Source organism: Hyposmocoma kahamanoa, unplaced genomic scaffold (genome assembly GCF_003589595.1).
Source record: "Hyposmocoma kahamanoa isolate Upper Pololo Valley unplaced genomic scaffold, ASM358959v1 100021, whole genome shotgun sequence".
In the NCBI taxonomy this organism is placed as follows: domain Eukaryota; kingdom Metazoa; phylum Arthropoda; class Insecta; order Lepidoptera; family Cosmopterigidae; genus Hyposmocoma; species Hyposmocoma kahamanoa.
This window is the reverse complement of record NW_020653200.1, coordinates 15,004,995-15,030,804: the sequence shown is the minus strand read 5'-3', so window position 1 is coordinate 15,030,804 and position 25,810 is coordinate 15,004,995. Positions and strand designations below refer to the sequence as shown.

The 25,810-nt window shown below is 37.0% G+C and overlaps 2 protein-coding genes across 4 annotated transcripts in view; both read left to right on the top strand.

Annotated features, from left to right (window-relative positions):
• LOC113226594 (multidrug resistance protein homolog 49-like) overlaps positions 1-9,877 on the top strand; it is a 17,153-nt gene extending 7,276 nt beyond the window's left edge. For all 3 annotated transcript variants that reach the window (XM_026459398.1, XM_026459326.1, XM_026459462.1), the window contains 19 exons: positions 2,945-3,140; positions 3,233-3,457; positions 3,535-3,721; positions 3,827-3,969; positions 4,048-4,256; positions 4,365-4,459; positions 4,541-4,702; positions 5,058-5,167; positions 5,244-5,384; positions 5,502-5,684; positions 5,899-6,102; positions 6,190-6,319; positions 6,415-6,610; positions 7,917-8,079; positions 8,181-8,375; positions 8,994-9,203; positions 9,273-9,419; positions 9,494-9,602; positions 9,697-9,877. In XM_026459398.1, the coding sequence (XP_026315183.1) occupies positions 2,945-3,140; positions 3,233-3,457; positions 3,535-3,721; positions 3,827-3,969; positions 4,048-4,256; positions 4,365-4,459; positions 4,541-4,702; positions 5,058-5,167; positions 5,244-5,384; positions 5,502-5,684; positions 5,899-6,102; positions 6,190-6,319; positions 6,415-6,610; positions 7,917-8,079; positions 8,181-8,375; positions 8,994-9,203; positions 9,273-9,419; positions 9,494-9,602; positions 9,697-9,785 (3,094 nt within the window). In that variant the 3' untranslated portion in view covers positions 9,786-9,877. The remainder of the gene's footprint in view (positions 1-2,944; positions 3,141-3,232; positions 3,458-3,534; positions 3,722-3,826; positions 3,970-4,047; positions 4,257-4,364; positions 4,460-4,540; positions 4,703-5,057; positions 5,168-5,243; positions 5,385-5,501; positions 5,685-5,898; positions 6,103-6,189; positions 6,320-6,414; positions 6,611-7,916; positions 8,080-8,180; positions 8,376-8,993; positions 9,204-9,272; positions 9,420-9,493; positions 9,603-9,696) is intronic.
• A 6,873-nt stretch (positions 9,878-16,750) lies between these two features.
• The window catches only part of LOC113237608 (multidrug resistance protein homolog 49-like), a 33,097-nt gene continuing 24,037 nt past the window's right edge, over positions 16,751-25,810 (top strand). The window contains exons 1-4 of the mRNA XM_026474559.1: positions 16,751-16,849; positions 18,219-18,270; positions 21,333-21,532; positions 22,155-22,299. Of these exons, the coding sequence (XP_026330344.1) occupies positions 16,827-16,849; positions 18,219-18,270; positions 21,333-21,532; positions 22,155-22,299 (420 nt within the window). The 5' untranslated portion in view covers positions 16,751-16,826. The remainder of the gene's footprint in view (positions 16,850-18,218; positions 18,271-21,332; positions 21,533-22,154; positions 22,300-25,810) is intronic.

The window sequence follows — 25,810 nt, the reverse complement described above, 5'->3', positions numbered from 1 at the left end:
ATAAGTTTCCGGAATGAAAGAATTGAAATGAAAGAAAAAAACGGAATGAAAGAAAGAAATGAATTTATTGTTTCTCAAAATATTCTCCGTTAGCGTTAATGTACTTTTTCATACGAGTTAACCAATTTTGAAAACATATGCAACTTCTCCGTGACAATCTCTGAAACATATTTTTCATACTCTTCGACAGCCTCTTCAGGTGATGAAAATCGTTGAACCGCGTAACTGGCTCTTAATTTTTGAAAATAAATAAAAGTCACAAAGTGCCCGGTCGGAACTGTACGCGTGATGGCTCATAAGGTCAACGTTATTCACCTTAAAAAATTCATTTGTCTGTCTGGCCGTGTGAGAACTGGCATTTTCGTGGTGCAAGATGATACGGCGTTTACGGTTAATTTGACGGAGTTGTCAATAACTTCCCGCAAATAAATGGTCGTGTACCAAACACTATTCACGGTACAACGATTCTCCAAAGCAACAGCAGCCACGTGTCCAGTTTTATTAAAAAAAGCAGCAATCATCCGTTTAGAGGCACTTTACACGCGCTTTGGTTGCTTTCGGCTCATCTAGAAAGACCCATATGCTCGATTGCTGCTTTGTTTTGGGATCGCAACTACAAATCCATGTTTCGTCACCTGTTACTATGTCCCACACCAAATTTGACGCCCCTTCGTTGAATCTGGAAAGCATGACATTGCACCAAGTGACGCGATCTGTTTTTGGAGCCTCAGTCAAATAGTGTGGGATCCACCGAGAGCACAGCTTTTTCACATCCAAATGTTTGTGTAGTATCGATTGTATTTAACTCATGCCTATGCTTAAAGATGCCCGACCCTCATGGTATGTCATACGCCTGTCTGTTTTGATCATACGGCGCACAACATCGATGTTTTTGTTGTTCACAGCAGTGGACGGGCGACCATCACGAAATTCGTCACTGATATTCACACGACCGCGTCTGAATTCTGACAACCAGCTACAAATAGTCATCTTGTATGGTGCTTCATTGCCAAAAACCGTTTGATGCCGAGGGAAGCTCCACTGAGCTGTTAAATTACACTTCAAATCGTAGAAAATCATACTACGAAAATTTTTACGAGTTAAATCCGTGGTGATGTAGACAACTAATTTCTAAAATGACGCTACAATGTAAAAACAAGTGACAGTCAGATGAAACAAACTGTATTCTACAGCCAAAGAGTTCCATTTTCAAATGTTGTAATTACTTCTTAAATATTGTTTATGTAAGTGGCCAGTTCCGGAAACTTATAGTGCGCCCTATGTAGAACCTATGGAAATATGAAGCTGCGTTATATTTCCATTGTCAATAATTATCACTGATTTACAAGTTTCTTTTCCACGGTAGGTTTTATTTTTACCGATATTGTTGGTTACACGCTCTATGGTCACGGGTTGACGGGCCAGCGGCAGATGACTGTTTTAAGGTTTGAACAGTCGCGAAGGACATTGACTATTCGACCTCTAAGCAGTAGTAACAGAATCAATTTGGGAAATGTACTTTTACCTGTTCTGTTGCCAACCCCCTCGATACGTGAAGCAAATAATTTCAAGTTAACTTAGATATCTACTTCCATTTCTACTATCGCACGTAATTATAGCTACTAATTGTGGTCAACCGCCTGTGTAAAAAAAAATTCAAGATGGCGAATCCAAAATGGCGGCCGAAGAAAAAACTTTCTTCGATGCGGCTGAAAATTGGCATGCGGGGGTCTTTAGGAGTGTTTAATCATAATTTGGGGTCAAAATTTTTTTTCGCCATTTTTTAATGTGGCTGCCATATAAGTGTTTTTTTCGTTAAAATAGCTGCCGAAAGAGACTCGCTCTGTTTCAGCTGGAAATTGGCATGTGGAGGCCTTTAGAAGTGCCAAATAATAATTTGTACTCAAAATTGGTTTTTCGCCATTTTCAAATATGGCCGCCATACAAGCGTTTGTTGGCAGTAGAAAAAAAATTGTTCTGATCCCTTCCAAAATGGTCATGTGGGAGTCTCTAGGAGAGCTTGATAATAATTTGAAGCGTCCGCACGATGTAGTGAAAATAATATCTTATTTACTTAAACAACTTATAGCGTTGTTGCATCTCGACCGTCTCTCTGTTAGATTCTTTTTTATTGAAAGCTATGCCAAAAAGAAGTATGAGAAGTATTTAGGGAAAGAATGCCAGACAATCACTTCAAACTTCTGGTCTCAAACTAGGGAATTTCCTGTACTATGAGTAGCAGAGTAGCGATAATTCTGAAGGCTACCCAGAATACCCTGACCAGGACCAACTTTAAAAATATTTTTTTCATAAATTGGTGAGCCAATTTATGAAAAAAACAAGGGAACATAATAAAAAATAAGGGATCGAATCTGGAACCTCCTCATCAAGCGCCCATAGTACTAATCGCTGTGCCACCGAGCATTAGTACACCCCATAATCTGAAAGCGACCACGCTCCGCAGGCCGAGCCCTACCCCACCTACGGTGGGGTATAGGGCTCGTATATAATATAAGTCAATTACGTACACAACGCGGATTGTGGCTAGTGCATTTGTTTGGATTACTTTATAGTCTTATCTTTACAGCGCGCAGTTAAAAGGTTGAATATGTTTGCCCATGTGAGCGGCTTTTCAAATAGAATAATTATCATTTATCATTTCATGAGTGGCGTACAATGAGTTTATTATCGTATTTGCTTTCATTCATTTATTAAGATGAATTAAATTTCAGAGAGTACTTGAGATACTGTAATATTAAGATACCGTACTCGTAACAGTACAGTTTTGTTGCTTGTTTTTTCCATATTAAACGAAGACCACTGACCTCCTGGTTCATCAGTGATAATAACTAATTCACAATTTGTCGAGCGTAGTAGCAAATATCTTTTTTGTCTATTTGTAGGTGTTGTCAGTAGGAAAATAAATTAAATTGCAATAAAACAGGTATAGGCGGCTACTACAGCCTGCGGAACAATTCGGTCGCAAACGGGGACTTTACACGGGCCTCGGCAATGGGTTCAACTGGGTGCTCACTTACACCCTTAACACCATCGGATTAATGTACGGCTCACGACTCGTCGTAGAAAACATGTACAAGCCTGCCGATCTCAAGATTTATGTCGTCGGTGATGTTTTTGCTGTAAGAGACTTTTCTAATTCATATGAACCCTGCATTTTTTTCTATAGTACCTAACATCGAAAAAACATTTTAATACGGTCCTAACTTTACAGGTAATGTTCAGTATGTACATGGCAACGCAGTCCATAACGTTTTGTGTGCCACACATGGAAGGTTTTGCAGCGGCTCGAGGAGCCGCCACCAGCGTCTTTAATTTGATAGAACGTGAGCCGGGCATCGATAGCCTCCAGGAAGGAGGATCAACTCCTAGACGAGTTATAGGAGATATAGCATTAGAAAATGTTCATTTCAGCTATCCCTCAAGACCCAGCGTAAAGGTGGGAATCGTATTGGAAGCTTTATAAATTTAATGTTATTTATAAAAGCGTCTCACAAACTGTTGTGTTTAATACAGGTTTTGCATGGATTTACGCTAAAAGTAACAGCCGGCGAAAACGTGGCCTTGGTCGGCTCTTCCGGCTGTGGTAAATCAACTGTATTGCAATTGTTGCAAAGATTGTATGACCCAAATACTGGATCCGTACAACTCGACGGAAAAGACTTAAGAAATTTAAATTTGGGATGGCTGAGATCTTCTTTAGGTAATTATGTGCACAACATTAGGTTCTTACCTAGTTGTGCTCTGATAATAAACAGATAATTCGGTGCCTACATATAATTAATATGCTGTGAATTGGTTTTATTAGGTGTAGTAGGCCAAGAACCAATTCTCTTCCGAGGCACGATTCGAGAAAATATTAGCATAGGCTGCCTAGAGGCGACCATGGAAGAAGTACAGAGAGTAGCAATTATGGCTTACGCTCACGATTTCATCACACGTTTGCCCAATGTAAGTGATATAACGAGGATACCTACTCTTTATTTTTTATAAAATACTTATTTTTTTACCCAAGCCACATTCATGCAGGGTTATGATACTATGATTGGTGAAAGAGGGGCGTCACTATCCGGTGGCCAAAAGCAAAGAATTGCGATAGCTAGATCGTTGCTACGAGAGCCTGCGGTGCTATTATTGGATGAAGCTACATCTGCTCTCGATCCTCATTCTGAACGACAGGTGCAAGCCGCACTTGACAGAGCCAGCAAGGGAAGAACTACTTTGACAGTGTCGCACAGGTATACCTACTTACTAGCACTGCTAAACAATAAGAATATAAACGTGAATTTATAATAAATGTAGAAAACGAAAACTTTTACCGTCTTTAACTGATACTTTGTTTGCAGATTGTCTACCATTGTAAATGCTGATAGAATCATTTGTATGGACCAGGGATCAATAGTAGAACAAGGCACTCATGACGAACTTATGGAAGCTAAAGGTAAAAAATACCGATAATGTAACACAATTTACAGGAACGAATACGAAAAATTCAAATAATATCGTATATTAAACGTTACAGGATTCTATCACAAGTTAGTAACAAGAGGCGATGAAGTCCTAGAGCCTGATGAAATTATGCCAGTTCCAGAGGAGGTAGAAGAAGAAGAAACACTCAGCCCGAGATTAGATATTAAGCGGAAATCCAGTAGAAGAACACGCAGAACACTCTCTTCGAGAAAAAGTAAGGGCTTTGACACTTAACCGACATTTTCTGAACTACAAATACGCAAATACTTAGAAACCACGATACAAAATAGCGTACTCCAAAAAGGCAATAAAATCACCATCTGTTAGCTAACCACTCGTGGACATCAATTTAATGATCCCAAATACGATAATTCTACTGTAAGTAATTGAGGAGCTGCGTTATTTGCAGACTCCAAAAAACGCAGTTGAAGAAATGAGAAAGTATTTGTTAATTTTCGAATCAAGTCAACTATACATATCTGTACCAATTTTGTGCTTGTTGGGGCTGGTCAAAAGCAATATTCTTACTAATATTCATTAAAGGACTATTTTTATTCGTATCTCCACAGGTTCTGTCGAGTGGATAGCAGCCCGAGGATCCATTTGTTCGATGATGTCAACTAGTGGCCACAGTTTCGGCTACAATGAGTCTGATGACGATGCCACCGAGGAAGATGAAGTAATATTTTAATTTTGTCTATCTATTAGTTTTACTATGAATTACTTTAAAATCTTAAAAATCTGACATCTTTCAGGAGATTAAACCGGTCAGCAGCTGGCAGCTTATGAAACTCAACGCGCCTGAATGGCCTTACTTGGTGACAGGTTCCATTGCTGCTTTCATTCAAGGAGCCTGCTTTCCAGTCTTTGCTATTCTCTTGGGATATACTACTGCGGTGAGGAATAATACTTATTGCAATACTTAATATTTAGTTTCTGGCCGCCACTAAATATTCTGCATGTTGACTTCTCCGCCTTTTGAGGCTTTATGGTTTATTTATTGACATTTTCAGGTATTTGCATATCCAGATGGCGCATTCATAATAGCTAAATGTGATTTATTCGCCGGATTGTTCATATTAGTGGCAGCAACGGCAGGAGTAACCATGTGCTTGCAGAGTGCCACCTTTACCAGCGCCGGCCTCATGATGACAAATAGATTGCGGGAGCAATATTTCTCCGGTTTACTGAGACAGGTCTCTACTATCTATTACCACACTCCTAGAGTTTCTTGCTCATTTTTCTCAGAGGAATCTGTTTTGCGAATGAGCAGTTGGGTTTAAGCAGTCCGTAATCAGTACGACGTAATTTGCTTACATATGAAATAAAGATTATTTGGCTTTGACACATATGACTGCAGGAAAATAAGCTTATGTCATGACTCACTAATACGTACCTATTCATTTACAGGAAATAGGTTACTTCGACAAAGAGTCAAATACTGTAGGTGCAATGTGCGCGAGATTAAGCGGCGATGCTGCTGAAGTACAGGGCGCTACGGGACTGCGCATCGGGCTCATCCTACAAGGCTTTAGTTCCGTATTCGTAGGCTTCATCATAGCCATATGCTACAATTGGAAACTCACCCTAGTTGGGACGGCTCTTTTACCTGTTGTTAGTATCATGTTTGGTTAATTTTTAACTTACTGAATATTTTTACTTTTTTTGACAAAATGTTGATCACATTTTTTATCCTCGTAGATGGTTGGAAGTATATGGTTAGAGGGTATAATATCACAACAGTCCCAGGCCAATGAACGCGCTGCAATGGAATCTGCAACCGCAATTGCCACTGAAGCGGTAATTGCCATCAGAACCGTACAAAGTTTAGGTATTCCAGTTCATTATTTGCAAAATGTTCATTGTATGTGTATGCAACGTGCGGAAAATTTTTGTTATTGCACTGTCATATATGTATGTTTGTAGGGGTTGAAAAAATTTTTCTTAGAAAATTCCAAGAGAACCTGGCAGAATCTACTGCTGCCGTGGCACAAAAGACGCGATGGCGCGGGCTGGTGATGGGGGCGGGGGTGTATGTTCCATTCCTGTGCTTCAGCGTCGCAATCGTCTATGGCGTCACCCTCATCGCCTACGAAGGTGTCCCATTCAGTACTGTATGGCTGTAAGTACAGTGCAAGTGACTACAATGTAATTAATTGGGGGAAGTTAAAATATCGTTGATATAGTTTACAATAGAATCCATTTATTTGCCAGCGTACAGTAATTGTAGAGATCTCCAGTAAAATTAAGTATAAGTAACATTGTATTCGACTCGCACACCTGTTCAAATATTACTGTTACTGTCATGTGGAACAGTTATTTTCACTTTGAACGCTACTTCCAAAGCTACGAAATTGCTCCATAATACAAGACCGTAACTGAGCATGGAAAACGTAACCGTGTAGGTTTTCAACGCAGCGTTTTGAGAGACAGTTTGCCTTAGTCTTTGCAATGTACAAACAAATCTATTTAATCTCACATAATCTTATGTTATGGATTTAAAACAAAAAAAAAAATGTGTTAACTTCGTGTACTGTATCAGCATTATATTGAATCTTAATAAATATAGGATGTGAGTTGTATGTACTATTTAAATTTCAGTTTTACTTGTAGTAATACTCAAGTCATTGAAGTCTATCCAAATTATAACATCATCTTTATGCTTTAATATAAAGAAACAAGGAAACGGGCTTAGTACTCTAGTTTGGGGAATTATAGCATTAGTCGCTAGTAGTTTGTGATCTGAAATTTTGTTTTTCAAATATATTGTTACAATTGTTTTTATTTTGTAATAATTGCACTTATTTCTATATATTGTGTTCGCTTTTTAAGTAGTTTTCGAACCAATCATGGTTGTTCCCCTAATACCATACATTTCAGCCTGTGTACTCTTGTACGTGAATTTTAAATGGTTAACAAAATTGAAAGCCTTTAGGAATTCAAATTTTTAGTGGTATATTTACCTAAAAATGAAGCTCTTTCAAATATTTTGGACAGAATTGATATTAAAGTTATGGACCTATAATTATTTGAACTTTTCTTATCGTCTTTCTTAAAATGGGGTTTGACAAAACACATTTTTAGTTGTTCTGGAAAAAGACTATAAGTGGATAACCGGTCTATGGAGCACATACTTTAAGTATTTTAGTAGTTATACTGTCGTAAGCATTGGATTTATTGTTTTTAAATACTAAGTTTTTAAGGAGTAAGATACTTTTTAAAAATATTGTATGGAATTTATTATTTACTAATATTTTTTCATTCATTAGATGTGGTCATGCGTCTATGGATCAAACTATCTTGATTTGTCAAATCTAAAATATTATGATTAAATATAGTATAAATGTCTACTGGATTTGAGTATGTGTTATTTTTATATCGTATCTGTTTTTAAGTTTTTTATAAATATCACGGTTTGATGTTTTCAGAGTAACTCAATCCATCATGTACGGTGCTTATATGCTGGGGCAATCGCTTGTTTATGCACCGAACTTCAAGTCAGCTTTAGACTGTGGGGCCAGAATCCTTTCTCTTATACATAGAGAACCTAAAATAAAGACTGAACCCGGCGTGACGGATAAAAAAGATTGGGTAAGGGCGGCTAACACCACTCAAGTGAATATCCTAGTTTTGCTGTAAGTTCATTGCTTAAATATATCTTGAAATAAGTTTAAACGTTATTTCGAACTCAGGCCGCCACTGGAAACTTCAGCGTGATGGATGTCGAGTTTAGTTATCCGACTCGCCCGAACCAAAAAGTTCTTAGAAGCCTGAATCTGAAAGTGGAAGCTGGTAAAACTGTGGCTCTTGTAGGCTCATCTGGTTGCGGTAAATCAACTATTCTTCAGCTGATGCAAAGGTTCTATGATCCGATTTCTGGTAATATTGTAAGTGTAATATTGTAATGAGTGGGTACTTACTCACCATCGAGTATATAACCACAGAGACAAAATAAGGGCCATCCATCCCTGGCAACTTATCAGGCAAATGGGCCTTATATAACTCTTTTAAATATCAACTCTCGTTTGCGCTGTAATCACAAATTAGAAAACTGAAATAGTACAGCGCCAACGACTGACCTGTGTGTATGTCTCCGTATATTCCAAAAATATTCTTTATTTATTATAATAAAGGTATTATCTCTAACTATATGGGCTGTCCTTTTCGGAGGTGTGGGAAAAACAGCAAAACATTTAATTACAAAACAAACGGAATCACATTTCATCGGTAATTAAATATTAAAATACGTAATTTTGCAATTATCGTCCATTATAGCAAAACTCAAGTTAAACTGGTCTTTTGAAGTGAAACATTTGACAACACCCGTCAATTGTTTCGAATTCCGACTGGCCAATCGATTTGGCAGAAAAGTTTTCAAACAAATTAAATGACATTTCGTCTCTACTTCTGGTTATATACTCGATGTTACCCACTCACTTATGGTAGATATAAGTACTTGTTTATACGTAGCACTTGTTAATGTCAGTAAACTTGTATCTGCATAGGAGTTAGATGGAGTTCATATTAAGAATAACTTGACTCTACCGCGTCTGCGGCGGCAACTCGGTGTGGTGCAGCAGGAGCCTGTGCTGTTTGACCGCACGTTAGCCGAGAACATCGCGTACGGCGACAACAACCGCAAAGTGACAATGCACGAGATCGTGGCTTCCGCCAAAGCCGCAAACATTCACAACTTCATTGTTTCTCTGCCTAAGGTGAACCGACGAGCTTATGCAGCCGTTGCATGATGCAGTAGAGAAGTAGTAAATCTCCTGTTATTGCAGGGATATGACACCAATCTGGGCGCAAACGGAGCGCAACTGTCGGGCGGACAGAAACAGCGCGTGTGCATCGCCCGTGCGCTTATCCGTGCGCCTAGATTATTGCTGCTGGACGAAGCCACCTCCGCACTCGATGCCAACAGCGAGCGGGTCAGTACAGCCGCACCGCTATATTGAGCCACCTTCATTGTGGTGCACTCAGTTTACTACGCATGTGTTTGCAGACCGTATCCGAGGCCCTGGAAAAGGCTGTCAAAGGACGGACGTGCATCTCCATCGCTCATCGGCTGTCTACTATAAAGGATGCTGATCTCATTTGTGTTGTAGACAAAGGTACAATACATTGCACTCTCCATACATTGGGTGTTGTCAGTTTGGTAAACGGCTTAAAGTTTACTGTTTGTGATTTTTATCTAAATATTTGCAGGACGAATCGTGGAGCGTGGTACGCACTCGGAGTTGATTCAGCAAAGAGGCATATATTGGCGAATGTGCAAGGGGCAACATATGGCGTGATCAGCAGTGGGTCACTTCTCTTGAAAAATTCTGCACTTGTTATTCACATCCACACTAAGACATGTATAAAAACCATAAATTAAATTGTATACATCTGTAGGATATACTTTGTTAATTTTATTTGTTTTATACGATACAATAAAAAACTTAGTATTTTTTTGCCGAACCTAACCAAGTTGGACAAAATAAGAGGTAATTCACAAAAATATGATTCTACATAATCCCTTTTCAGGGAGATAAAAGAACGCAACAATCGCTAAGAGACTCCCGAAACTCCTTGTGTTTACGATGACTCCCTTGGGTAGGTTGGGTGTCTAAAAAAGTTTCTTGTACAAAATGAAAAAAAAGCAAAAACTGTATAGGCATATCAGCTTAGACTAGTCATGACTTTGTCATTCGAGAGATCAAACTACGATTTCACTGGTGATATTAAAGGCAGAGACGTGACCTTTAGGAGATGCTGACCAGAAAAATGAAAAAGTAGCATAAATCTTTTTATTTAGGTATTTACTTGGGTCAACAAACAGTAGACACAATTAAATATGTAATGATTGTGTCTCCAATGAAAAGTGGTGATGCACCTCAAGAATAAATTAATTTGGCCCCGATAACCAAGGTGGTGGATGATTCCATGAAAAGGTGTGCAGACATTGTACCACACCGGTAATGGTTGTGTACTCTATCAACCCTTACAGGTCCTACTGCTTAACACAAGTATAAATAATACCCTATATGCATGTCCACTTGAGCCCCGATGCGGGTTTACAGACTATGCTGGTGTTTTAGAGACTGTACGGAGTATCCGTACTCTTATAAATGATAGTATGATAACTGTTTAGTGTGTTTATTTGATATATTGATTTACTACTAAAGATGATACATTTGATAGGTGTGAAATGAGTGCACTGCGCGATGGCTGATTGTGAACTGATTTAAATTACAATATGGCGTAAAGTGCTGATGGAGCGCATTGTCGGTCGTAGACCGTACATCTTGCCCACCGCGAGAAGCAAAGAGAGTGAATGAGATGAAACTGATAATGAATTATGCTAATGATACAGAACTATATGTTAAACTTATAAATTTCACAACATTCAATGCTTATTTATATTGTCACAGAACATTGGTTCGCGAAAAATAGGCGACGTCGATTTGTTTTGTTGTGTCGTCTTCGCCTTCTTTGATACAGTTGTCATCTCTATAGACTCACTCCGGTCCCCCCGAGTTGTTGATCTTCTGCTGTTGCGTTGAAAGAATTGCCGCCGTTGAAAATTTCAGGCACGTCACATGTTCGTGTAACGTGCGAATTGTTGCTAAGGCATCGTGGCTGCTCGGAATTTGATGCCTTTTGTTGCGTCGTACCGCTACTGGGTGTCGAATTGCTTGACTTTTGATATGCCTCGTGTAAAATTGTATTGTGGCTTCCGTTGCACTCACGACATTTTTTACTGGAAATACATGCCTTCCCATTGTGAGCGAAAAGGCAGTTTTCGCAGAAATTAAATTTTTTGATAGTTGATTGCTTCATTATCGGGGTCATATTTAAAAATTGATTGCAATGGTATATTCCATGCTCTTCGCCACACACTGGGCATTTTCGATTAAATTTCTTAGCAAGTGACTGCTTCGTAACTACTTGATTACTCAGAAATGGACGCTTAAAATTGTAGTTTGATTTTTGATGCTGATATCCCGATGTTGATGGTCTGTTGTTTTGATAAAATGATGATTGAGACTGTGGGCCATCTTGCTTTCGGCGCGCAGTCTCCATTGTTGTGAATTTGCTCTCTAAGAATTCAAAAAAATCCTTCAACTCGGGTAATTCTCTTTTGTTTTTCACTGAATCCATATAGTCGTTATATGTCTGAGTGTCTAATTTCAATGATAAAAGGTGCACAATGAGTGGGTCCCATGTGTGGATATCGACGCCTAGATTTTTAACAGCGTTCAGGCACTCATTGGCTGTGTCGTGAATCTTCTTGATATGAGTCACTGATTGTTGCTTGGAATTCGGTAGATCCAAAATTGTATTAATATGAGAGTTGAATATCAGTTTCTTGTTATTATACCGATTATTCAGGATCTCCCAGCAAGTGATATAGTTTTCTGTACTGATCGATAGATGCTGAATTAGACGCTCGGACTCGCCTCTCACTTTGCTCTTGAGAAACTGCATCTTCTGAGCATCTGACATAGAAGGGTTGTTGTGGATTGCTTCGCAAAATAGGTCTTTGAATGACACCCATGCTTGATAACTTCCATTAAACACTGGGACGTCTATCTTTGGGGTAAACTTTTCACGGTGCGAGATAGACCACATCTTGCTGTTTATGGCCTTTTTAACTTGATTATAAGTGCGCTCGTTAGTATTAAATGCTTTTTCATAAATAGTGTTTATACCACCTTCCAACTCTATGTCCAGTTCCCAGTGAGCTTGATCGACTGTTTTCCAGTGTGACTCTAAATTACGCAGTGCATCTTCAAGTTCCCACTTACTGTTGATGGAGTTTAGGTCAATGCTAGACACTGTCCTGGTAAAAGCACGAAAATTACTTGCTTGCTTCCTGAAGAGGTCGTCGGTTTTACTGTTAGTACCGTGATCTTGATTGTTGCGGTTCAAATTAGGAGTACGAAACCCGCTGCTACCGGCCCCCTCTTCACCATCTTCTTCGTATTCATCCGACGAGTGACTGCTTGAATCTTCTATCTCTTTCTGTTTTTTCTCCACTTCGTAGCTACTGATCAACAACTTCGTCGATAAAAAATATTGATGTACACTTGCATAAAATTCGGTGCTACAACACGGATCGGTTTTTGTTTCACTTGCTTGTAACTTGATATGATTTTGTTCAAATTCATCCCAAAGGGCACAAAGTGACTTCAAGCGCTTTGGAATGTACTTCGGCTTGCTTTTCCTTTCAGCGCCGTCCTTGCTGAAATTGATGTTGATTTTCTTGATTTGCGTATAAATTTCCTTTTGTCTGTTGATGAGAGACTCCATGATAAGGGTTTTTTGATTATTCGCTTATTTGATATTGATAAATTGATTGATATTGATGTCTGCTTGATGATATGCTTGCCGAAGAATGATAATTGATTTGCTAGTTGATATATGATAATAACGATGATAAGTATGCTGGTTTCCTCTCTGCTTAGCGCCACGTGGCCAGTGTACAGCTATTGCGCCGTCTCAATCTGCCCGGTGAGACCCGCTTGCAAGCGGGTCTCACCTTGTGGGAGGCCGGACAGACCGATCGCACTGTACACTAAAACACGCGACACTTGAACTTGACAACACGACTTCGAATGAACCAAAAACGGTCCAAAGGTCGCTCGAAGGACCAAAAAGATGTACGGAGTATCCGTACTCTTATAAATGATAGTATGATAACTGTTTAGTGTGTTTATTAGTATTGATTTACTACTAAAGATGATACATTTGATAGGTGTGAAATGAGTGCACTGCGCGATGGCTGATTGTGAACTGATTTAAATTACAATATGGCGTAAAGTGCTGATGGAGCGCATTGTCGGTCGTAGACCGTACAGAGACTGTTGACTAAGCTCTTCGAAAATCTAAAAAACCAGTGTGAATAGTGTTGTGAAGAGCTGGTCTCCATACACACAATGTTTTCAAATATTAATTAATGATATGCTGAAGAAGAAGAAGAAGCTGCTGAAGTTGGCGGCAGTTTGCTGCACCCCGCAAACGCTACACGTTTTTGCAGCAGTTTGTTGATTATGCGGGATATAAATCAGTCTCTTATTACACAAGATCAGGAGTGATACAAGGGAGTAATCTAAGATCATTGGAGTTTATTATTATTTATTTATTTATTCAATAACAACATTGTGTAACATAACGATACCACGGTATTACAGTAATTTAGAAACAACAAAAAAAAAACAAAGTCAACTAAAACTAAATTAAAACAAAACTTATCGTCACTTATCTTAAATAAATAATATAACTAAAATCCGCCCTCTTTTCTCTTTAACACTCTCTTCCATGGTAACCTATCACAAACCCGAATTTCTTCTTTCCGAATTTCATTACTCCGAAAACGGTTCGACTTTTTTACATTAGTGCGATGGTAGTTTTGGTACAAATTTGCAACACAGAAATGTCTTCCAGCCGAAGTATTGTTTGTCCGAAAACCTATTATTACAATAATTATTACACATGTGTATTCTTTGGGCAGAAGTTTTGTATGGTTTAAACATGTTTGTTATACTGTCTGTTTCCCATATAATTTAGATTGCTGAAAATTCGTTTCGACAAAATTATTATTCTTAGATAAAATTGTACCGCCATACAAGATAAAATTTTACCGCCATACAATTTTACCGTACAGCTCCAAAATTTTGGACTGAACTTTGCTGGTGCACAGCAAGTCCACTTATGTAATTTTCGTCATACCATTGTGCTATGTTTTTGCTGTCATCTGAAATGTAATTTAAAATGGTCAATGGTCTTGATAGCCACCATCTTAAAGGCCAACTCACGTGCCCCGCGCGTCTCCTCGCCTCAGGCCCTCAACTAGACCGCTACTGAGGGTCGTATTCTAGAACTCTACTCAATGCTCAAGTCAGGATTGCACTGGAAACACAAGCACTGGGATTACGACCCTAATGGCAGGGACTTGAGTATGATTTCGAGTGCTTTATACCATACTCAAATCCTGACTTGAACATCGAGTAGTGTTCTAGAATACGACCCTAAGACACGCTAGCTGCGCGCGGGACGAACGCCCCGGTCACATGCAACCGGGGCAGACGAATGTGTTCGTCCTGCAGCTAACCACAAACCCCGGCGAGTCCAAACCCAATCTGGGTCCGCCAGGGACGCCCATGAAGTCGTATAACTAGCGGAAGGCTTGGCCCGGAAGCCCGCAGTACCCTGGTCTTGCCTTCGAGCCCGTAGTCTCTCCGGAAACCCCTATACCACGGGTCAGTAGATAGGGACAACTAACAAGCAGAGAAAAATAAAGAAAATAATAACAATAAAAATAATAATAATATAATATTGTTCGCCGGTTCTAGAACCCGAGTCCCTGACCCCGGCCGACTGTGCCATTGCCGAGAAATACCGCCTCTCCCATTTAAAAATTCAAAATTTGTCTTTGGGCCTTGGCAGAGGCGAGACTCTAAAATAGATAGAATAATAATAAAATCGGCTATTTATCTCTACACATTAACAAGTAAAAATAAATATAAGCTCTACACGGTGTTTAGTAACAACAATAGTGGTTTGAGATAAAAATGTTTGTAGCTCAGCACAATGCCGGAGTGTTTAACTACGCCACTGATATTCTGCTACAACCTTCCGTGTTCATAAAAAGTAGAACTAACACACATTATCATTCTAGTTCTAAGATTTCAGGTCCATTATTAAATATTTACCACACTCATGAATCGTTATATAGATTTTTCGTTACTATTACACACAGAGCACTATCCACACACAACTACAATGCCTATCTCCAAGATTTGCCTAGACAATAACCAATTAAAACATTCCTTACAGAAAGTACGTGATGACAAAATATGACAGTCTCGTACAGGCGGGGAAAGATTATTCCACACCTTGCAAGTGGCGTGTTTTAAACAACCCGAAGTGTACCAAAATATACACAGGTAGTTTATAAATATGAGTCCGTACTCGCAAAAAAGAAATAATGCTTTTCGGTACCTACTAGTTTTTCAACGAGGTAAATCGGAACCTTAAACTTATGTAAAGATTGTACAATCGGCCATATTAAGCTGTTTGTAATCGACAAGATACGGTGGAATACGATCTCTTTTATGTATTCTAAAACAGTAACGCAGACAAGAATTTTGCACTGTTTGTCTTACTAGTCTTAGGCTAGAACTCTACTCAATACTCAAGTCGGGACTTGAGTATGATTCAAAGCACTAGAAATCATACTCAAGTCTGCTCAAATCCTGACTTGAGCGTTGAGTACAGTTCTGGAATACGACCCTTAATGTACTGACGAGGGCCAAAAACAACGTCACAGTACTGCAAATAAGGGAACACCAATGCATTACAACAACTTCCCAAATTATATAAGGACCTAAGAGCGCCAAAGCAACGACCTATTTTCTGGAGAAATTGTAGTTCGCTTCATTCAAGAGAAGACCGATATTGCCTTGGAATTAAAGTCCCCTTAATAGTTGTCATAGAATCCACATCCATAATTAACTTGATTTGTTTACACGTACCAAAAACGACAAAAACACTAATTCCTGGTTTCAGAACGACGCCATGACGATCAGATCAGGGGGCCACTGAATCCAAGTTCGAACATATTTTATTAGTGTTAAGTTGTGATCTACAAATAAGTAAACTACACGCAAAACAGTTTGAACATAATGTTAATCCAACGACAATTACGCATTAAGCTTTATATCTATGCAGTATCATATAGTCAACAAGAATTAATATACCATGTATTATTGTCTTATACGTGGGGCACACTATAATTTTCAGGAATGAATAAGAAAAAAATACTATAAATAGTCAGAAATGAATTTATTGTTTCTCAAAATATTCTCCGTTAGCGTTAATGCGCTTTTTCAAACCCGCAAAAAATTTATAAAAATAATTTAATGATCAAATCAGTTACAATACTGTTTTGTTTTGTTATCTAAAATACAACCTTGAAGTTAAGTAGTATCGAGTAAATATTATGAAATAGGTTAAAAGTTAATCGCAATATTACCGTTAACAGTGACATATGAGACTGCAATAATTGTTACAAAAATATATCTACTTGAGAAATGTGTACATCAATCGTCAGTCGTCGTATTATTATCGATCGTACTATTGTAACCAAGAAATAATAAAAAATAATTTCTAAAATTGCTTTCAGCGTTGTCCTTGACTGTACTAATTGAACTTAATATAAATATATGATGATGATATTACTTTGTAGTTGTAAAACATATACGTGAGGCAATTCGCCGGGCACCAGCTGTAATTACAGACGTGTTCTGGCACATCACTGACTCTACAAAACTAATCCTAATAGACAAACTATGGGACTAAAGAAAAAACAAAAGTAAGTGAATATTATTTTGTATTGTTAACCGAAAGTCGGTTATATTAGACGATCTATATTAGATTTGGAAGATTTCTGTATTCCTATGTAGTGTCATCCAAAATTTGGTCATATTATAGTGGATTTTGAAGAAGCAATTATAAATGCCCAATTTGATGTTAACATTTACTGCATTTAAGGTTTTAGTAATAATTGTAATAGCGTAGCGAATAGCTTGAGCGCAAATTATGTATTACTTTCCTATATATTTTTCATATTCTTGTAAGTAACTGAAGAGACCATTATTTTCATATACGTGTTAAAACGATCTATTATATCATACACTTAATGTAATAAGGCCCCATTTGTAAATTTTTCAGAAGAGAACTTAAATTTCACGAACGAAATTAGTGGACAATTGTTTGCGTTTAAATAGAAGCGTTATAAAATTTCATAATATGTATACTTACATAATTTGTTTCGAGTAGTTCGATTTATTTTAATGATTTTCATGTGAGAAAAGCACTTTTAACGTATGGTCACATGTGGCTTTATTATACCAATGATACAATATATATATATATATATATATACAGGTTGAATCGACCAGAAAGTCTTGTTTTTATTTTCAGAAATTTTGCACAACGATGAATTACTTTTAACATACACTGAAAAACTTTCTAACTTATGTCTTACTTTCTCAAACACGTATCTTATAAATAGTGATTATTCAGGAGATGGCATAACTTATATTTATTTTAAATTTCTTATCAAGCGTGTTATTTGAATGCATTTGCTTTAAGAATATGTAAAGCCAGTGTTTGTATATGAAGGAAATGTGATGTGATGTGAAATGAACCTGCAAAATGTATATTTACAAATTTACAATGCATTTTTTGCATTTCATTTACTTTGTGCTTTAAGATAAGTTTTAAGAGTTTGAGAAAGTAAGACGACGTTATATTACGCTGAAAAAAAGCTCGTATAATTCATAGTAATGTAGTGTGTGCACAGAATATGTACACATACAATGTGGAGTGCACAATTGGAGTGCGCAAAAAGTGTGTGTGCACACACTACATTACTACGAATTATACGAGCTTTTTTTCAGCGTAATATAACGTCGTCTTATCGCATGTATGTATGTATATATATATATATATATATGCATATATGTATATATATACATGCGATACATTCCCTTTCCTCAATATCAATCCATTTATACGTCCCGCTGCTTGTTAGGAGAATTAAAACCAAATATTAACGATTCTTGTTCCGTGGCTCTGGAAGCGATATTCGAACAAAAATGCATGGCTTCATGTTGCAGTTGACATTACATGTTTAATTATTTTGTAATATGAAGTTCACATTTTTGTCTCTTATACAGAGAAAAGGAAGAAGAAGAGAACGAGGATACTCCAGTGTCTTATTTTCAAATCGTAAGTATTTAAAGTGATTCATTTGATTGTATGTGGACAGAATACTTTAATAACTTTGATGGTTTCGTAACATGATGGCAAAAAAGTTACGTATTAAGTGATTTGTATACATTATTGATACAAAGCTCATTTTTAAATTTACATGTACAAAACGTTTTAAGCTACATACCGCTTGTGGTAAATAGTACTTATTTATTTGCCACATAATAATATAATCGTGCATGACTTTCATAAGATTTCGACTGAATAAAAAAATTACTTAGAAGACGTTTATTGATAAAACAACATTAATATTTGGTCTTAAAGCCTTTCGGTTTTATAACAGCATTGATTCTTCTTAGGGACGTTATTAATTTTTTTGCATTCATCTGAAGTAATGGCCCATTTTTATATCACGTAATCGTACGTGATTGCTAAGCTTTTCTCAGTTTATCAGTGGCGCCACCTGGATCCCAGAAGTTCAATCTCATACAGCTAATTGCTTCTGATAACAGTTGATCTAGACCGATACTCTGTGGTTGTGGATACCCCACTGGGTACTTCCGACTAACGTCTGGTGAAAAGTGTATCCCTATGGGGTAGAATTCCCTGCCAGTAGACTTATTCTCTGACCGTTGCAACTTGGGCCTTTTCAAGGTGAGAGTGGAAAGGCATTCTTTAGGTATGCATGCTCCATCGTTGACCTCATGGTCACTTTCCACCAGTTGAGATTGAGGTCAAATGTGCACTTACATATTTTATATACAAAAAATGCCTAAATTGTAAATACCTAGAAATTTTATTTTATTTTTATTTTTATTGGATAAGGTACAGCAACAGATTACAGATCATAATTTACAACAGACAAAAACTATTCTACGTGAATGGTTATAAACCTGCAACCCAATTATAGCTATACACAACACTTTAGTATATATAATTAACAGTAGCACCTAGGAATTAACTATATATATATATATACATATATATATATACATATATATATATATATATATATATACATATATATATATATAACAAATAAACAGCCACCATTAAGAGATATTACAAAAAAGAATGAAAAAGTTACGTAACAAAATTAAGGTGGTAGATTGGAATATAGAGACTTTCTAAAAACTATGCAACTACTACTATAAAGATCATTATTAGCACAGATGTCATTATAATATCTACACATTCTGTATATCGAATTATTACTCGAGACATTATTAGCAGAGTGTGGAATACGGAATAATTGGGGTATACGCACAGAACGAGTTGGCACCTTCATATATATCATCTGGAGTAAGGTAGCATCTGCACAACCGTTAGGAATCTTGTGAAACATGCATAAATCAGATATTAGTCGTCTTTTTTCAAGACTAATCATAACAAATTTAGTCAGACGATCGCTGTAGGTTGGTATTTTCTTCCTCAAGCCGTATTTATAGCACATTGCTCTCAGGAATCTTCGCTGCACTGATTCTATTCTATCTTTGTGTTTCTGGTAAATCGGAGACCACACAGATGAACAGTACTCTAAAATACTTCTTACCAAAGAGTTGTATAATATAAACCATGATGTCATGTTTTGGAAGGGTTTACCAACACGAAGGACCAACGAGAGCATTTTATTCGCTCTGCTAGCTATGTAGTCATAGTGGGATCTGAATGAAAGGGCTGAATCAAAGATTACGCCCAAATCTTTTACATTAAAAACTCGCGTTAATGACGATCCACCAATTCCATAAGTATATACAACTGGGTATCTTTTATTAGTAAAAGTAATTGTGTTACACTTATTATAATTTAAAGACATTCGATTCAGCTTGCACCACTCACTTATGATGTCGATATCATTTTGTAACGCAATACAGTCGTGAATGGTCACAACGTCTCTAAAGATCTTAATGTCGTCCGCGTAAGCAAGACAGGGACTATCGATTTTTTCCAACAGATCGTTGATAAAAATTAGGAATAAAAGCGGACCAAGATTAGAACCCTGATGCACACCTGATATTGGGATGAAGGGGTCAGAATCATAGCCATTTAAAGCCACAAGTTGTGAACGGTTGAGAAGGTAGGAAGCCACCCAACGTAAAAGATTGCCATGAATGCCTAGCTGATGTGCTTTTGTGTGCCTTGGCAAAATCTGTATAAATTGCGTCTACTTGATTACCGCGTCCAAATGAATCACATATGTATGAAGTGTATACTAGTAAATTTGTCTGTGTAGATTTCCCTGATATAAAACCATGCTGACCTTGGTTAAGTAAAGGATTTATATGGTTGTATATTTGTTCATAATCAATACCCTCAAATATTTTTGCAAAACAGTTCAATATACAGATAGGACGATAGTTAGTAATGTCATTTTTATTGCCAGACTTATGAATAGGAGTTATTTTGGCTACCTTCCATAAATAAGGTAAAACACCACACTCTAAAGATTTGTTATAAATTTTAGTTAATGGATTAACTAATACAGAAGCACAAAGACGGATAAAAACTGGGGGAATACCGTCGGGGCCCGCGCCTTTCGACAAGTCTATATTCTTTATTTTTTTTAGTACGTCCTCCTCTGTAATTTTAATGGTGATAATACAGTAACTCGAGGAGGGAAAATCCACTGTATACATAGCTGATGTATTTTTGTCATACACGGAAGAGAAATACTCAGCGAAAAGTTCAACAATCTCATGACCAGTAGTAGCAACACGGTCATTGAGAAACAACCGAGTAGGCGTATTGTTCGTCACACGTTTAGTTTTAGTGTAACGCCAGAACGTTTTTATATTCAATGTCAGTTCAAATTCGATACCTGCTATGAAGGATTTAAAACAAAAAATGGATTACTTCGCTTGTTTTTATACTTTTGTGACGTTATGCGTTGCTCTTACCCAAGTCTGTAGAACTCTAATCAGAACAATAAACAGATATTATTATTATTATGCTCCACTACAATTTACACAACTTTTAGCGTTGAATGAATAGTTGTAAGACACCTTTCAATTTGTTTCATTTTCAATTTGTGCCGCTCTGTCTGATATATTTGTAACATTACAATCTTTAAAATCCCGTAGTTCCGTTACGGTACATGTCTGGAACTCTCAGCGACGATCTTGGGCGTGGTGCTGGGCCTACTCAGCGGCGGTGGCGTCTGTTACAACCTGGTGCAATTCGGTGAGCTCAGTACGGCCTTTGTAGAGCGCACCAATCCTACTCCCGGCCAATACTCCAGCTACATGCCACTAACGAGACTTTTCGGAGGAGGTGAATTGCTGTAAGTTACAGGACTGATTAGAAATCTCGTTGCTTCATCTTTCTCCTCCTTGTGATGTGACCTCTATATAATTGGTTCCTTTGATGATCGATTACAATGTCATATGCTCATCATAAACGCGAGTCTCTGTGTAAACTCATAAAAATATGTTGCAGTCAAATTTGTCAAATTTATCAAATATGACCATTATAGAACGAATATGTAATGTATGATTTACGCTAAATATCAAATAATATGGACGAGCTTTCCTACATTGCCGAGATGGGATACGAAGGATGAACCAACGTATATACGTAATAACGTAAGTATATTCTTCACAAAAATTACTACAATTCATTGGAGTAAAAAGTCAAAACTTTAAAACTTCAAAAATGTAAAGTAGACCTTGATCTGCTTCTTATCTGTTGAGATTTATAATTAGATTTCCAGATCTACCGGATCGAAGTTTAAAGTAAAATAGGAAATGAAACTATTTTTCCGGATTTAAATCGCGTATATTTGTTTTTTCAAACAAAACCAACGTATTTCATTTCCTATACGTAACAATCGCGAAAACCTAAGAACTTTAAAGTAAAATCCACCCTTTAATTCATAAAGCTTAATTAATCAACTCTGTGAACAGTAAGGACAGGAGTCACGAGGAAAACATGCAAGCACTGGTAAACGACGGTAAAGCGATGGCTATTGGCATGGTTGTGAGCATCATCATTTCCTTGTTGATGTGTGTCGCTTCCGTTGCCCTCGTCAGCTGGAGCGCACTTAGACAGGTATGTATGTACGTTAAATGAATGCCATTGTAAATACTGCTACGTAAACATTGTAACGGCTTTTATACGTCGTAATCTTCAAGGGAAGATTAGGATGTACAAACATTTACGTACGATATAATTATTTTTCTGGGTAGAAGATGTGAAATGTCACAATGAAACATTGAAATGAAACATTTCCGCGTAAAAGCAAATATCAAAAGACGTAGAGTTAGTAGATTATCTAATTATTGTTTGATATAACGGCGACCTTCTTTGAATTAGTTTGAATGTTTTCATAATATATGTTTGAACTAGTATAAGCTGCAATTTAAAGGCCTACTACGACAAGAGGTAAGTGGCGGTGGCAAGGAGTATAGAAACTGGATCCAAGGACAGTCAGCGATGTAAATAATATTGTACTAATTCGAGCAAAAGTAAATAACTAAGACACTGTACTTGATTTTCGGTCAATAAAACTATTAAATATTTCCGAAAACAAAAACAAGGACACGCATAAACTTTTTGGCTGTTATTATTATTTTCCACTGATACATTTTAAAATAACTCCTAAATAACATAGTGTACTAATTTATATTTTATGACCATACAATGCACTGTCTTTTAGGTCAATATTACCAATTTATGTTATTGATTAGCGACACGGTACGGAGACAGCTGATTTCTTCGCAACTGCCGCACTATCAATTGTTTCAATTGGAGACCTTGTCGCCGATTGACACGATGTTTACGCACTAATATGCTGAATCATTTCTATAATTTAAATGGGTGATTGTCAAAAAGCTTACAGAATCCGTTCAGTGAATAATAAACTTAAAACAATGATTATTAAATTTTAGAATCAAGAGTCATGAACAATAAAGTTAAGTATCAAAAGATTAAAAGATATTTTGTAAAAAAATATTTAGTTTTTCAATAATTACACAATTTTTTAGACACTAAAATTCGTTTCGGTGGTCTGTTCAGAATCGATCTAGGCGAATTGATGCTTGCAAAATAAATAAAATACTGCCTTAATTCATTAACGTGTAGTTGAAATCCCTCCACACGTCCTTAAGGCTGTATTTTAAACATGGTTTGAACGACAATAACAATCTGGGAAAAATATTAATCGTTGTCACATGCTACATAGTCACGGAGTCTTCTCGGTGGTCTGACTAACAAGGAATAATTTCGGATTTAGAACACAGCCAAATCATCAAACTGCATAATTGGGTTTTGCACGCACCCTATCGGTCATTTTTACCCTGTAGTTGAATTCAAAGCCAAGGCAGTGTATTGTTTACCACAAGTGTGTTTTGGTCAAACCTCGTCAAACCTTTTCGGTTACGCAGTCAAATTGGTAAGTAACAACTGATTAATTTATATAAACAATCAGTTATAGCATCAGGCAGTAAGGGTCCTATTGCTAATAGCATGCAATTTTGTTTCGAACCTCAAAATATTTCGTTGTACCCTGGTTTAGTAAGCAAATGTCCGAGGAAATGCACGATTGAACACCGAAAAGACTACGTTACTTGAGTTTTATTACACATGCGCTAAGCACGTGAAGCATTAATTTTCGTTCACTTAGCGCTTTATTGCTTTTTCAGATTAACCAAAGATGGCGAAAACTCGAAGCAAAGTTCCCGACAAAAAAAATAAATGTCGAAGACGCGAACAGAAAAAGATAACTATGCGAAAGCTAAGAGAGAAACTGAAAAAAAAATCCGGTAGGACAGAGAATATTATATGTATATTATAAGAGAAAAGATCAAAGGTTGATAAATACAATAAAAGACAAATGCCAAAGATCCACGAAATCTTAGAAAGAATTGGATGGAAAATGCAAGAAAACGTTGAGAGTTAAAGCAAATACAACGCCGTACTGAAAAAAATGTTCGAGAAGGAACACCACCATCCTCTCGCATACCTAACGGCAGCCCTGTGCCAACAGCTTCGCTGCATCTTCCACCATCCTCGTCATAAGTGACTTCTGGCAAAAATGGTGCAGCAAGGAATAGACGAATTTTTTTAGTAGCAGTGGAGCTCCTTGTGAAAGAGTTCGTCCAGTGAGGTACTGCCAACTTACCTATTTCTGCCACCAAACAGTAATGTGAACATTACTACGTACCGGTTGGCAAAGGTAAGGGTGCTGGTGAAATTACAGGCTCATGGGACTTGTCAACTTATGTCTCAAGGTCACGATGCTTCACGACGATGTTTGTCACACATCACAACCAAAAATATAGGTATATTTTTGGTGGTGGTCATTGTGACTGTAGTTGCGCTTGTGTTATTTATTTTATTAATTTTATGCAGAGGGAGAGTGGAAAAATTAACTACATGGAAAAATATTCAACACAAGCGCAGCTATTTTGCACGATGTAACCTTCCCTGGCTTCGCGGAGTAGCAAATAAATTTACTTCCATTTTTATTAAGGCAAAGATTTACCAAAAGAAGAAATACCGAATGAAAGACTACGGAGCAAACAAAGCAGCCCAGAAAAAAAGTTAATAGCTCTCAGCAGAACAAAAATAGATGATACTTATTAACCGGAAATAGAAAATAGGACAAAACATGCTGAAGTCAACCATTCTAAGACACATTCCGAATCCATCTAATTGTATGGCATAGAAGTGAACCTCGAGTCCTACACGCCAGAAGATAGAGTTGTGTGGCTTGTCCAGCAAGCATTGTGTGCCCTCATTATGACACAGGATTTATAGAAATTCTTATGAAATATGCACACTATGAATCGGATGTTGAAGAAGTTTTTGATCAGCCATCTCCAGGAAAACATAAAGAAATCTGGAGATACGAAGATAAAACTCTTTCTCTGATTCTTCTGAGGACAATATTCCCTTGGTTAACATTAGCTCAAGTTAATGGTTCTGACGATGATTTGAAAATCTTTTAGTTAGGAAAATGACCACCGAAAATATTTTTTTGGGGGTTCTCAAAATAAAAGCTCTTCTTTATATAAAAAAATATTTTTTTGTTACTAAACTAGTCGATTTATAAGAATGCTCTTAATTATAGTTACTTTATAATTATAATATTGTATTAAAAGTTCTTCATGTTGGTAAAATTTGAAACATTGTTCTTTTTGATGGTCAAGAGAGTATTTTCGGTGGATTTCAAAAACATATTATTATTCCTAATTACGTAAGAACGTAAGATCGATCTCATTTGTTACGTCTTTATGCAAAATTATCGAAGTACCAATTAGAAAAATAACAAAACTTACACAAATTAATACCTGTTTTATTATTTATCTCACAATGTCCAAAAAATGACAATTTCCCAAATACGCAAATGAATTTAATGTCATAACCATGATACTTGGGTAGAGCCTAAAGTATATAAGCCGTATTATACAGACCTATAAATTTACATATCCAAATTACCTATAGCTAATACTATATTTATATCAAGAAACAAGGTACTCTTAGACTGAATATGTGTGTAGTAATTATGAAGTTTTAGGAACTTACGTGGGTGGTCCTTTTAACCACTCGGATTTAACGT